General features: G+C 45.4%; 1 protein-coding gene across 1 annotated transcript in view; it reads left to right on the plus strand.

Annotated features, from left to right (window-relative positions):
- The window catches only part of TBCA (tubulin folding cofactor A), a 44,617-nt gene that overhangs the window by 25,035 nt on the left and 5,243 nt on the right, over positions 1-14,339 (plus strand). Inside the window, exon 2 of the mRNA XM_066602847.1 lies at positions 9,657-9,762. Within this exon, the coding sequence (XP_066458944.1) occupies positions 9,657-9,762 (106 nt within the window). The remainder of the gene's footprint in view (positions 1-9,656; positions 9,763-14,339) is intronic.

The raw sequence follows: 14,339 nt of genomic DNA on the forward strand, positions 1-14,339 counted from the left end.
TGCTCAGCTGTGAGCTGAGAGGAGGACGCAATTTACCGCAGCGCCGCTGGAGACTATCGGGACACAGCGAACCAGGGGAGTGGGGCACTTTAGCTTGATCCTATTTTTGGGGGAGGCCTTATATTTCAAGCTTCCCCCGAAAACCCGATAGGTCTTACTATCCGCGTAGGACCTATTTTCGGGGAAACACAGTATGTAATGCTGTAACTTGTTTTACAAAGCTGCAGAGATAGTGCTTTATCTGTGGTCTCCCGCTGCTTTGCTCTCCATTGGTATCCAGTGGTTACGACCTGTACGTACCGCCGTCTTACTGGTCAGGCATGCTCAGTGCCTTCGTGTTCCGTAATGACCACACAGTTTGTACAGTCGTGGATGCGCGCTCCTCAGTAACTGGCAATGGGGAATTGTGGGAGAAGTTCTTTTTTCACTCCCCGATGTCCATTTTGAATAACAATGTAGAAATCTGGCTAGAATGCAGCGTTGGACGAGGTCAGCAGAATAAGGTACTGGAGTTCAGGTTGATGATTTGAAAGTATGTTTGAAATACTGGAAATAAGTGAAAACATCAGAGAACTTTAGAAAACTTTGCCAAGTCTCTAGAATATCCCTTTTAAAGGGGTTGTCTGGCTTCTGGACAACATTCCCCTAATAGCTGCAACTGTGTTAAAATACCCAAAAGAGCTGTACTAACCCCCACCCCCTCCCCTTAGTCTGTGATCCAGATGTTGTGTCGATGATGTCACCAGAGGTCAAGTGACTGCTGCAGCCAATCGGAGGCTGCATTGTCACTGCCTGTTATCCTGTCACCAGCACTCACATCCTGAGCACCATGATGCCAGACATTCCGAACAGTTCCATTGTAGCCTCTTATTGGCTGCAGCTGTCAGGTGACTTCCTGTGACATCATCTGCTACAAGAAACGCTGAGACCATGGCAGGACTATAGCACTGGATCGCGGTGGCAGAGGAAAGTCAAGTACAGCTCTCTTGTTGTTTTTAACGCAGTTGCAGGTATAGAGGGAATGTTGGCCGGCAACCAGACAGCCCTTTTAAACTGTTGTCCACCCACCCCAAGACATTCAGCTGCTTGACTAAGGCGTCATGCATATGCCTGTTTTTTGACAGCATTTAATATGAAGCCATATTGGGGCTCACATGCTAGAGACTCGGGCCTTTACCTTTTGTATTTGATAGTATGGAGGCATACAAAGATTTTTTTTTTCTGATTCCATAACCATCTAACAAGAAAAAAAGTGAGCTGCTCTCAGATTACATAAAAAAAGGTCATGTGTCTTTTAATATTAATTAAAATAGGTCATCAATAGTTGATTGGTGAGTGTCTGCCATTTGGGATTACCACTGATCAATTGATTGCTGAGTCTGCTGTCCGTATAGACAGCGCTGACAGCTCTGTTCACGTTACTATGGCCTGGTTTGGTACGGTAGGTACAGCTCCTTTTTGAAGTCAATGGGAGCCGTGCCTGCAGTACCAAACTGGGCTGCTGCAATGTTGACAGCACCATCTGCTTCTAGCTCTGTGCACACTGACAGTGGGCCCGGCAATCCGTTGATCGGCAGGGATGCTGAGTAGTGGGCTCCCATCGATCAATTGTTGATTAACCTATTTTGAGGCTAGTCTATCAATAGTGGAAGTCTTTGACCAACCCTTTTAAGTAAGCAGGTATTCTCCCCAGAAGCATGCTTTGAGTGGAGGGTAGCGCCATACATATGGCCTCTAGTGGCAGCCATTCAACTCTGTACGTGGGAGCTGTGCCGCCATACAGACTTCATGGCTATGGCTGTGCCGTGCAAGGGTAGACATAGACACAAATTTGCCAAGAATGTAATTCTCTACAGCATGCCTTAAAATCTATGTGAAATTTGTATTTTGAACGTCCCATGTGTCCTGTGATCTTTACAGTTATCCTGGCTAATAGAAATTGATAAAATCTGTTCTATATGCGCTCATACTTTTAGGTTGTTTGCCGACAGGGCTCTATCCACCAACATGGCTTGGTTTAAAACGTGTTACTTGTGTCTTTACTTCTATTCTTAGAGTTGTTTCCATTGCATTTTTGGTGTTGACACAAGAATGAGTGTTACAATATTAGTTTGCAGGATTACTGGGAAGGGTCCTTTTACATGGACGATTGTCCGGCACTTAAATACCCAACAGTTGTCCCAGTGAGATCGCTCTTGTGCTATCACTCAGGAGCGAGCGTCTCTCAGTAAAGGCAGGCGGCATAGGCCAAAGTTCGCTTCACCTGCCCACCTTCCTTCACAGTAAACATACAGTTGTTTGCAGTCGAACGACTGCTGGTTTATAGAAGCCGACCTTCGTCTGATTTTTTATTTATTTTTTTTATTCCTAAGCAACAAACCCTTATTGTTCATCGTTGTGTCACTACCGGCATTTGCACTGAATGATTCATTCAGATTCCCGTGATCCAGGAAGAATCGGCATAATAATTCTTCCATACAAGGCCAGTCAAACACGACCAGATTTGAATTGCGGATTCTGCATTCGTATGATCTGCGGTAATACGCAGTTAAATCAAATGCATTGGATTACACAATTTCGCGCACATTAGCGGGTTGGAATTGTGTAATCCACTTACGGAAAATTGAATGCAGCGTGTTCTATTTTACTGCAAATATCCGTGACATGGAACCCATTGTGTTCTATGGTCACGGATATATCCGCAAGCCCATACTCCATTACATTTCGTATGGGCTTCAGGTACCTACGTCATCGCTAAGTGATGGCATGAGAAATATAAACAAAAAAAAAAGCTGTACTGCATATGACCGCTTGCGTGAGTATACGTCATCCTCAGTACAATTACTGGGCTGTACGTGGGTCACTGGCCGGGCTCACAGTCGGAATCCGCTGTGGCCCTCCCGTATGTAGAATCCAACCTGCTCATGTAAGCCCGTCCTGAAAGGGCCCTACGAAATGCAAGCAGTAATGGATGTAAACAGCACACACGTATACAGCTTTCTATGAAAGCCGGTGGACAGATTAGTATTTCTAATCACTGTTTTTCAGTTTATTTTTATGGATTAGGGCTAAACCCCTAAAGAATATTTATAGCAAAATTTATGAGCAAGTGTTTGTAAGGCCTATTTACACGCAAAGATAATCGTTCAACAGATAGGCTTTGAGCGATTGTTTTGCATAAACTGCTAATGGACACTAATGTCCATTAGCAGTTTATCACCTTCCTTTGCATGTAAATGAGCCTCCCGGAGCTGTGTACAGAGAACAGCAGGTGGTCTATTCTCTGCATTTAGCTCCTTTGTTCTGCCATGGGATTTTTACTAAATACAATGTAATCAGCGCTCCCGTGGAGAATACAGCACCTTGGACAGCAAACGCAGCATGCAATCTGTGTTATCTTCTCTCCAGCTGAACCATGGATTTTATGCTCCCCTAAAAATCATCGTTCAGCCGAAGAGTGAAGGATGGGAGCTAGAGATGAGCGAGCATGCTCGGATAAAGCAGTTACTCGAGCATGTTACTCAAGCGCTCTTCTCGAGTAAGTGCATTCTCGTTCAAGCGAGAGAGATCTCTCTCACCCCTGCGCCCCCCTCCCCCGAACCTGCTGGGACGAGAATGCACTTACTCGAGAAGAGCGATGCTCGCTCGAGTAACTGCCTTATCCGAGCGTGCTCGCTCATCTCTAATGGGAGCATTTACACACAACGATTATCGCTTAAATGATGGCTTTTGAGCGATAATCATTGCGTGTAAATGGGCCTTAAAGGGGCTATCTGATATGGACAATTCAATGCCACGTTGCCTGAACTTCAGCTCTGTTCTGTGATCAGCAATTTCATAGGTTTGCAAAGGAGCATTCTCTAAGATGGCCCGGGAGAGGTGAACTGACTTCAGTGGATACTGTGTTATCTGCTCCCATCTTTATAAGAGGTGCAAAACTGGTCATACATGTATCAATGTCAGTGGAACTCGCCGATTTCAGTAGGACCAACGGACGATTTAAGGTTGATTTCAACTTGCCAGATCTTTTGTTCTTAGGGAGAGAAGCCATTACCAGAGTTGAATGGCGGCAGCTTTACCCATTTAGAACAAATGCACGTATATGAGGGTGGGGGTTTAGGAGAAATAACTGTTGGCCCTTGTTCACCCAAAAGCTGTTTGAGTTGGGTCAACAACTTTACATTCTGATAATGAGAGGTCTTTTAACTCTGTCCCAAGAGTGACCACCTTACAACCTGAAAAGTGGTATGAATTGTCAGCCTATTGTGAAGACTCGCTGACCACTGTAAAAACTGCAAGATTTCAAGATTCCCTTTTTGTTCTATATATACATAGTGAGAATTAAAAAAGGCACCACAGTAATGTTTAAAACGTGATTTTAAAGAATTGATCATTTTCTGATGATCTATTCTCTTCAAACCTTCAAACACTTTACAACATTTACTTTTGAGGCTACTTTGAAGCCACATTTTCTGTGTGGTCTATGATGCACATTTTTTTCATAAGTTTCCATCTTAAAGAATGTTACCTTGGAAAAAAAATAAAAAGCTATAGAGCGCCCCATTCATTTATTTCCTCTGGTCACGGTGGAGATCTGTCTTATAAGTGTACATATGGATCCGATTTTGATCCTTGTGAAAATTCTCTGACAGTTAAGATAAAGTGATAAAGTAATGGATGTTAGCCTCCATTTGCTGGAAAGCAGAGAATTGAGGAGCCCGGGGCTGGCCGTGAGTCTTCCTGGCAGCTACAATGAACCACGATTGCCTTGTATGTGACAGATGCTAAAGATAAGGTTGAGGTTGTAACAAGCAATATCTCTGTAGTAATAAAGGAGACTGAGCTGTTATTATCATGCTACTCTTCTGTCATACGCTCAGTCTTTTCCAGCAAAAATTGTACTATATTTTTCTACTGTCATATAAAAGTATATTGGTTAGATACAAAAGACTATCTCTCTGGTCTTTTTAAGCCGACGGATCCAAACAAGCTGTATTAAGCAGGATGGATCATGGCGTATCATTGCTATTGGCACAGTGGTAGTAACTGGTGGAAAACCAAGTGATCTGTGTATATTGTACATAGCCGTGCTTGATCAGAGCTGTTTTGTTTTACCCTTTCTCTATACACACATTGTCCAAAAAATCCAGCCCCCTAGAAGAAGTTATAATTTTGCTGCAGAATTCGGCATGCAGTTCTATCTCAGACAGATTTTGTTGTCTGTCATCCAGACAGGTGGCACCATCTTTACAGGCCCCTGTGTCTATCAGAATCATTTCCAGGCACTTGGCTGAAGGACATATGGTCTCATGTCACCCATTATGTATACTGCCTTTGACACCGACCGTCGCCTCCATTTGCTGCGGTGTCATGAACAAAGATGCTGTACTGCTACTGGGTTGTCTTTGGCGATGAATCCAGGTTTTGTTTGGGCACTAACAACAGCCATGTTCCTTACCTTTGCTGTAGAGCGGCACACTGCCCCCACTGCTGCTGTGATGATCTGGGGGTGCTATCGCATACGACGGTCACACTTAGGCCCCCTGTCCACGGGCGTTGCAGTATCCCGCGGTGGATCTCCGACGCCCGGGGGCAGGAGCTGGCACACGGCTCTCCGCAGGTCCACCTATCTAACAGGCTGACCGTGGAGAATCAGGGCAATTTGCAGCATGCTGCGAATTGCCAGCGTGAGCGGAGAATCGCAATGATTCTACGCTAGTGGACAGGGGCCGGCACTTTCCATAGCAATGCTATGGAAAGCTTTAGCCTGCGTGATTCGTCGGCTATTTACCACTGGCGAATTCACGGTCGTGGACAGGGGGCCTTAGTAGTGGTATGAGGGACAATGACAGCTCAGCGATATGTTCAGGATGTCCTGCAGCCACGTGTGTTCCTCTCATGGCGGCTTCCAAGAGGCATATCCCAGCAGGATAATGCTCGGCCACGTACAAAGGGTATTAGAGGAATGTCTTCACAACATTGTCACACTTCCATGGCTTGCCCAGTTGCCGGATTTATCACCAGCTTTGAAAGTTTACGAGTTTGCACAAACTAGAGGCTCAGTTACAGAAAATGTGGACCTATATGCTGCAGGATACCATACAGAACCTGTATGCCTCCATGCCCGCCCGTATCACATCTTGCATCCAAGCTAAAGGCAGTACAACACTGAACTAGAGCCTCCATGCCCGCCCATATTACATCTCGCATCCAAGCTAGTGGCGGTACAACAGGGTACTAGAGCCTCCATGCCCGTCCATATCACATCTTACATCCAAGCTAGTGGCAGTACAACAGGGTACTAGAGCCTCCATGCCCATCCATATCACATCTTGTATCCAAGCTAGAGGCGGTACAACAGGGTACTAGAGCCTCCATGCCCACCCATATCACATCTTACATCCAAGCTAGAGGTGGTACAACAGGGTACTAGAGCCTCCATGCCCCCCGTATCACATCTTGTATCCAAGCTAGAGGTGGTACAACGGGGTACTAGAGCCTCCATGCCCACCCGTATCATATCTTGTATCCAAGCTAGAGGAGGTACGACAGGGTACTAGAGCCTCCATGCCCCCCGTATCACATCTTGTATCCAAGCTAGAGGCTGTACAACAGGGTACTAGAGCTTCCCTTCATGTGTTCAGTTTTCCACAATAAATCACCCATTTGCTCTGATACTGTAATCGCTTATATCAACATTACAATCGCACAGAGAAAGTTGCTTTCTATTCTGACAACTCCTTCTAGCGGAGGGAATGTGTTTCACAATGAGTGTACAACGCTGGTGGACACAACTGATGGATGAGAACCCTGCCTAATTGACACACATCTTTCCCTTTCTCTTAAAAAGGATGCACAGTAGCCAGGGAATGTATTACTGTAAACTGAAACTCTTTTTGAGCCCCCCTTGTAAGTTTGACTTGTACCACTTTCAGAATATTATAAGAATATTAGAGGTCACGAATGACCACTACATTATTGAATATATTATATACCATTTGGGTTTGTATCCGGTTACAATCACAGTAACTCATTCAGTGGGTTTTGCTGTACATCCTCAGACATTTTTAGCCATTGTGTTCTTCTCTGCCCCTTCGACCCCAGACTATTGAATGTATTTGTAGGTCAGGACACAGGATAATGTCATTTTTTAGCGCTACATAGTAGTCCAAAACATCTGAACAGTTTGACCACATTGCGTGAAACGTAGAGAGAGAAATTGGTGGTGAGGGAGGTAACAATCAGTCGAAATTCCGTAGTCCATTGCTGCTCCTTGAGGCTTATTCGCATTGTCTTGTATTTGGACCGTGTGCTCTACGTGCCTTCCATGGCCTGTACATGGCCCATAACAGCCGATGAAGCCATTCGCTTGAATGATTTTTCATCTGTCTGAAAGGAAATTGGTTGCATGCCCTATTCTCACCCAGTTTCATGAATAAGAATAGGACATACAATGTACAAAGTCCGTGGAGATTGGACTGGACATGGACGGGTGTCCCAATGAAGATGGTGCCCAACACACACATGGCCTTTTGAATTTGGCCTTAAAGTGGTTGTTCTGTGACAGACCTCTATGGCCTAATGTTTGGGTATGCCATACATATCAGATCAATGGAGGTGCAACCATATTTCCCAGCAGTAGTTGTCGTGTCTGTAAGTATACTCAATTCTTTCCTGGTCTCCCATAGACTTCAGTGAGCAATAACCATGCAGACGCTTCTCCGCAGTCAAACAAAGCCATAAATATAAATGATTGACCTACTAAACCCTGTTTTTTTTAGAGTAATTCGGTGAAGAATCTGCAGCTGTCTGATTAATAATAAGTCTATATTTGCTGTGGTAGACGGTAGGATTTCAGGTATCGCACCTGTCGATTTACAAGTGTGTCACGCACAGATTCTTCCCTGACGGCGCACTATATTTTCTTCCCTCACATATGTTGACTTTTTTTTCTTCACTGACAAATTTGCTAAAAGGAAAAATGTCAGTCCATCATCTTCCATTTTCTTCATTTGTCTCCAATGTCTCTGTCAGATTTGAGGAAGCATAAACCTCTTTTGCCGGCGATCTAACTCTAATCAGAGAAACTTGACTGATTTAACAGGGCGTAAAATAATTCTCTCTCAAATGGGTCCTCCAGTTGTGTCAGGTCATTTTACTTGCCAGTAGCCATTTCCTCATGATCTTCTAAATGTAAATCCCGGTATTTGTATTTATTTTACTTCTCATTTGCTTCATTGTGGCGTTGAGACACTGTAATAAGAACAATGAAGGCTTGTCGGCTCTTGTTTACCGGATCCAGACATTTGTGCACATCTCACGTTGACCTTGTGAGAAGGAAGAAGAGCGTTGCTGCTTAGGTTGGCAGCTTTCATTTGGGCTCTAGGGCTGGATATTTGTTGTTAAATTTCATTAGTTGGGGAAGGACCTCGATGAACAGCTTTCGGAACGGATGAACTCTTCTTGCAATAGTGGAATATTTCCTGTGACTTTTATAGTTTTGCATTATTTTTTTCAAATTTTTTTTTTTCCTCTTATCTAGGGAAAAGGTTAACATTGTGCAAGCGATCATTTCAAACTAAACATTTAGATGTAATTGAAGGTAGTCCCAATATTTCCTTCTTCGTAGCCGTCTAGTAAGGGTCCAGGAAGCTGGGTTGTGAGGAGATGTTTAGTGCGTTCCTCACATAGATTATAGCTGCCCCCTTATTCCTGTCAACATGGAGGTAACGCTACGGTCCTCAAGACTGCAAGGCAGAAAAACTTCTGTTTTTGTCTACTTGATGCTGTAGAATGATCATCTTGTTGGGGTGGCTTTACGTTGGGCAACTATCGTCCACATAGTAGAGAGAATGTAAGCAACAGTTCCATCGAGCAAGAACTTGTACACTAGCCACTTCTTTTCAGCTCACCTAAAAATACTTGCTGGTTGATTAATTATCCTCTGGTGTAAAAAAGTAACCATAATTCAACAATTACTGTAGCCAACAGCAACTTTGCAGGGAGGTGTGCGCTTGTTTGGGGTACGCCATCCACCAAACACAGATTGGCTCATGTTTCTGCTTTCATTGGGAAGGAGTTCAAATTTCAAATACCTCACGCCCCCTAACTAGTCGATATTGTGGCCAATCTAAATGTGATCACAAAATTGATCAACTGATTGACCATCGCTCTGTGTAGAAGCGCACAAACAGTTATTACTATGCTCTAAGCGACCATTCACACAATAGCGGTCCCATGTGGAGCACCCTTAGTTCATGTTAGAGCAGCATTTTTTTACCCCATGCCACAGGTTAACACCTATACAGTTTGGAGATCTTTCCTAAACAAATTCTTGTTTGTTGACCTCTTACTAAAGAGTTTTTTTCCCCTTTAGTAAGTTATAGCAACTACTTGAGAAGGATCAAAGTGCGTCCATTATACGCTGCTACTAATGGATTAAAGCAGCTGAAAGAGCCGTTTGTGAGTCCTGTGACTCCTTTGTAGTTTTGTGGTGAATTTACCTTTCCACATGCTCCACTTTGAAACAGAGCGCTGACTGGATGTGCTTTAGAACTTACCGATCATGCTGGATCGGAAGAGTCCATAAATGAAATGGTTCTTGTATCATTCGCTCACCAGTAATGATCTTGTTGATGCCCTTTTGTTTTATACAGATTGTCGAAGGAAAAATTTATGTATGAAAAAGAAGCCAAACAACAAGAGGAGAAGATAGAGCGCATGAAAACTGAAGGAGGGGATGAGTATGTCATTAAAAAGCAGGTACGTTTAAAAAAAAAATATAAAAAATTGTTACTTTCTAAATGCAGTCAAATAGTCTGAGCAACCAGAAGGAGCTGATACAAAAGTGGTCTTTGAGCGTCTAAGTGGCCATGAAGGCTTTGGGGCAGTAAATTACATATCATATTCTAAGATTTATTGCTCTGTGATCAGAGGGTTGTAAGGGCAGATTGGTGGGTACAGAGGGACCCACTAACATCTATTTGTTAGGATAATTTAAGAACCGTGTGGAATAACCTTTATGATGCGAATGGTGAACAATTGGCTGAATTTAGTCTTATCGCGCCATACACCTCAATTTTCAGCAGACTATGGCCGCCTGCAGATGGGTGGAAATTCCGTGGCGGGATTTCCTGCGGGACTTCCGCCGCTGGAAGCCTGCATAGAATTGCGTTAACAAACGCAATCCTATGCAGACGGCCGCGCAAAACCTCGCGCGGCAAACGAACCGCGGCATGTTCTATTTCTGTGCGAGCCCTGCACAGAAACGTCACTCACCCGCCGTCGGCTCCGGTCTGCACATGCGCCGGTAGCCGGAACATGAAAGATGCGGGGCACGGGTGAGTACACACCGCTCTCTGCAGGCGCTCGGGTCGGGTCCCACGGCGAGAATTTTTCCAGCAAGGGGGATCCCTTTTTTTTGGCGTCATGAATGATCCTTTGCTTTTTTTTTTTCTCCAAACGGTGGTCACACTGACTGATCAAATCGGCCATTTAAGGTAACGTGGGTAGGGGCAGTTCTAGTCTTTTAAAAAAATAAAACGGGTAATACTGGGACATGTGTCTGCTCAAAAACTAGTTCAGCCTGCGGCAGTAAAATAGCAGAGCTCTTGCTCACCCTTCCACACTCCCAGGCTCGCCTGCCTGCTGGTTTTCACTTCCTGGTGCAGGTAGTTGGCGGTGAAGTCCCTGACAAAAGAACCATGTGTCCGCTGCAGTCAATCTCACTTCAGCCAGTGAATAGCTTTGGCGCTAATGTTACCTAGCGTTGCTGTCACTTCCCTCTCGGAGGTACAGTTCAGCAGGGACCGAATAGACTGGAGCACAGAAAGGTAAGCGTTGTTATTTTACTGCTGCAGGCTGAACAAGTTTTGAACAGAACCCCTTTATCTTTAATCAGGTTGGGTGAATTCTGTAAAGGGAACTCGTCATCGCCTTTGAGCTCCATTATGAGGCTCAAAGGTGATGGAACGGGGAGTCCCGGGAGATGTGTTTGATATTCATCGTGTGTCCGATTCCTGTACTGCGCCCCCGTGAAGTTGAGCTTGACTACTTGCAGCCGGCTCTGTACACGCACTCTTCCATTCTTCTTCGCAGCAGCGCGCTCAACGTTGTCTGAAAAGAGTCACGCTGTGTGCGCCAGCCAACTTTGTGGGGATACAGAGCAGGAATGCGGGGTCCGGTAAGTATGTAACACACCGCCCTAGGCTCCCTGTTCCCTCACCTTTTGAGCCCCATAATGTAGTTTATGGAACTAAAAGGTGATGACAGGTTCCCTTTAAGCTGAGAGGGATACACTGGTTTATATGTCACTCATGCTTTCTTAAAGAGCGGTGACATTTTTCTTTCATTCATTATTAGAGATGAGCGAACGTACTCGTAATGAGTACTTACGCACCCGAGTACCGCCATTTTCAAGTACTTCAGTACTCGCGCGTAAAGATTCGGGGGGCGCCGGGGGGCGGGGAGAGGCGCGGCGGTGCGGGGGGTAGCAGCGGGGAACAGGGGGGAGCCCTCTCTCTCTCTCCCTCTCCCCCCCACTCCCCGCTGCAACCCCCCGCGCCGCCACGGCGCCCCCCGAATTTTTTCGCCCGAGTACGGAAGTACTCGAAAATCGCGGTATTCGGGCGAAAAAGGGGCGGGGCCGAGCACGTTCGCTCATCTCTATTCATTATGCAACTAGTCCCCCAATATATATAAATCAGCTAGTATTACCTTGTTATTCCTTTTTGTATGAAACTTCCTGGAGTTCTTCTCCTCGGGTGGTCATGTGATCTCGTTATGACTATCTAAGAATTACTTGGGTTTATGTTCTTCACAAATTAGTCACTTTTTCAGACAGCCTAATCCTTTTGTGATGGACCCTACCACACAAGCTCTTTAGAGGGGGACAGAGAACCTCCCATCACAGTTACTGCTAATGATGGAGATCACAGCTCAGATTCCTGACTGTTATAATTAGGAGCAGCGTGGTAGCTCATTGGTTAGCACTGTGGCCTTGCAGCGCTGGGATCAAATTTCACTGAGGACAACATCTGCATGGAGTTTGTACGATCTCCTGTGTTTCCGTGAGTTTCTTCCAGATACTCTGGTTTCCTCCTACACTCCAAAAACATGCTAATAGGTGAATTTAAAAAATTGTGAGCACCAATGGAGAGCGAAAATATCAAGTGATATAAAGCGCATAGATATTATGCAGCTTAATATGTATGCACTATATAAATAACGGTAATATACATAGCTTGTTTAGATGAATATATAATACAGATGGTAATGGCAGTGTTCTCCCTGCAGGCAGAGATGGTACAGGCTGTAGCTGCTTATGTGGTGATTGTGCTGATGAATTATGGGATAGATAGCACAGAATAGTGAAAGAGAAATCAGAGACATATCTGTGCATGAAGATTGTGCCTGGTAAGCATCAGACAGGAGGCTGCACTACATGGAAGTAACTGCAGTATACTGAGGAGACGTCCAGAGTGTGACAGGCAATCAGGTGAGGGGTGCAGGAATAGAAAAATGAGTTGTCCTGGAGTTGCTCTTGGTATTAGTGTATCTTGACGCCACCAGGACGTCCTAGTGGAGTCAAGAGTGACAGCTGGGTGACACTCCCTATATCTGATTGGCTGTAGAGATGGCTCCCCTGCAGGTCCTGCCAGGCCACTTTCATTCACATGTTTGGCCTCTAGTCCCGGCCCTGAATCAAGGTCCTTGCTTCTGCCGTCACTCTGCCAGGCTCCGCAGATGTGCGTTTCTAGATTCCCAGCCCCTCTCCCATGCTTGTCGGCCTCCCTGCTGCTGCTTATTTCTCTGCCGGCTGTGCTGTTCCACCTCCTCTGCTCCTTGGATGTGCCCCGCGGTGCGGCTCCGCATGCAGGGCAGCACAGACAACCGGCGTTCGGCACATCTATGCACTGCTACCGTTCCTGCGGCTCCTGAAGCACAGTGAGAGAAGCCTGATGGTGAGCGGCGCTGGCCTGCATGGTGGAGGACATGAGGAACAGCGGCGGTGGCCTGCATTGCGGGGAGAACATGGTCAGCGGCAGTGGCCTGCATTGGGGAAGGACATGGTGAGCGGCGCTGGGGTGGCTGAAGCAGTGCCGTAGAAGGCACCGGCCACAGCATGCGGTCCATTGGAGCGCTGCTGTCCGGCGCTGGGGAGTGATGCTCCAGCTGCCGCTGTGCGCAGAGTACCGCAGGAAGAGGACACCAGGGAGCCCTTACAGCGTGGGGGGGGGGGGGGGGGGAGACAGTCACTCTGGGCATTGGGGGACAGTCAGTGACAGCTGGCGGTGGCTGACAACAATGCATCCTAGGACCTTCCAGGACCTTGTATGCTTGCACCAATCGGGAGCCAGGGGTGTCAGAGAGGCGTTCCTCTTATCAAACCCCTAGCTTCCGGTGGAGTCAAGATACACTAATACCGTTGCCCTTTACGCCCTCCCCCAATTGGGGCCTTTTTAGTAGGTACTCTTACAGCTCATATATTAGATGCCCTTTGACTGAAATAATGTGAATACAGATTATATATGCACATTTCTATAATGTTACTTTTTAATATTCTGCAATAAATGGGTGGCTCCCTACAACCTCATCCCTACAGTTCTGTAATGTAGCAATCAGGGAGGCTTTTTTTTCTCATCTTGAGCAACTTATTTTAAAGTTGCTGTTTAATATTTTTATTGTCTTCTGAACGTTTCCTACTTATTACACTGTTAGAGGGGAAAATAAAGTGATGACACATCCGAGACGCCCATTCAGTCCTTTCAGTATTATGTCCTGTTGTGGAAGAAAGGGATTTAAGCTGAAACATCCAGCAAACATCATCACACCTTTGTCTTATTGGAGGACTGTAAATAAGAATAAGATGGAAGGCATCCTGGAAATCCTATACTTTAGCCTGTCTGGTGCGGAATATAGCATATTGTTCCTAGTTCGTCGCACTTAAAGGCAGTTTGGCCTCTCGTTCGCAGGCAGACAGTAAACTGCTAGTATTTCATATCTTCAGCATAAGGATTTCCACAAAACAACATTTAAGAGTATGTAGGCAGGAAAACCGTTCCCATTCAGTGGGGTTCCAGTTTAGTAATTTTACTTCCAGCCGCATGGTGAGAATATCATCTCTGCTGAAATGAAATGCAGTGATAAGTAATAACTTTTTATGCATGATAAGCATCAAAATATAAACCTGCTGTTTTCTGCTTTTCATTTTCTTCCCCTTTCCCTTTCCCTTAAAGCCTCCCGCTGAGGCCGCTCACCATGATCAATATACTCAATGACAGTTTTTTCTCATGCAGTAATTATCTCTATTTGATATTATCTCAGCGCACTATTTCTCT

The sequence above is a fragment of the Eleutherodactylus coqui genome, chromosome 5 (assembly GCF_035609145.1).
Source record: "Eleutherodactylus coqui strain aEleCoq1 chromosome 5, aEleCoq1.hap1, whole genome shotgun sequence".
Taxonomy (NCBI): Eukaryota; Metazoa; Chordata; class Amphibia; order Anura; family Eleutherodactylidae; genus Eleutherodactylus; species Eleutherodactylus coqui.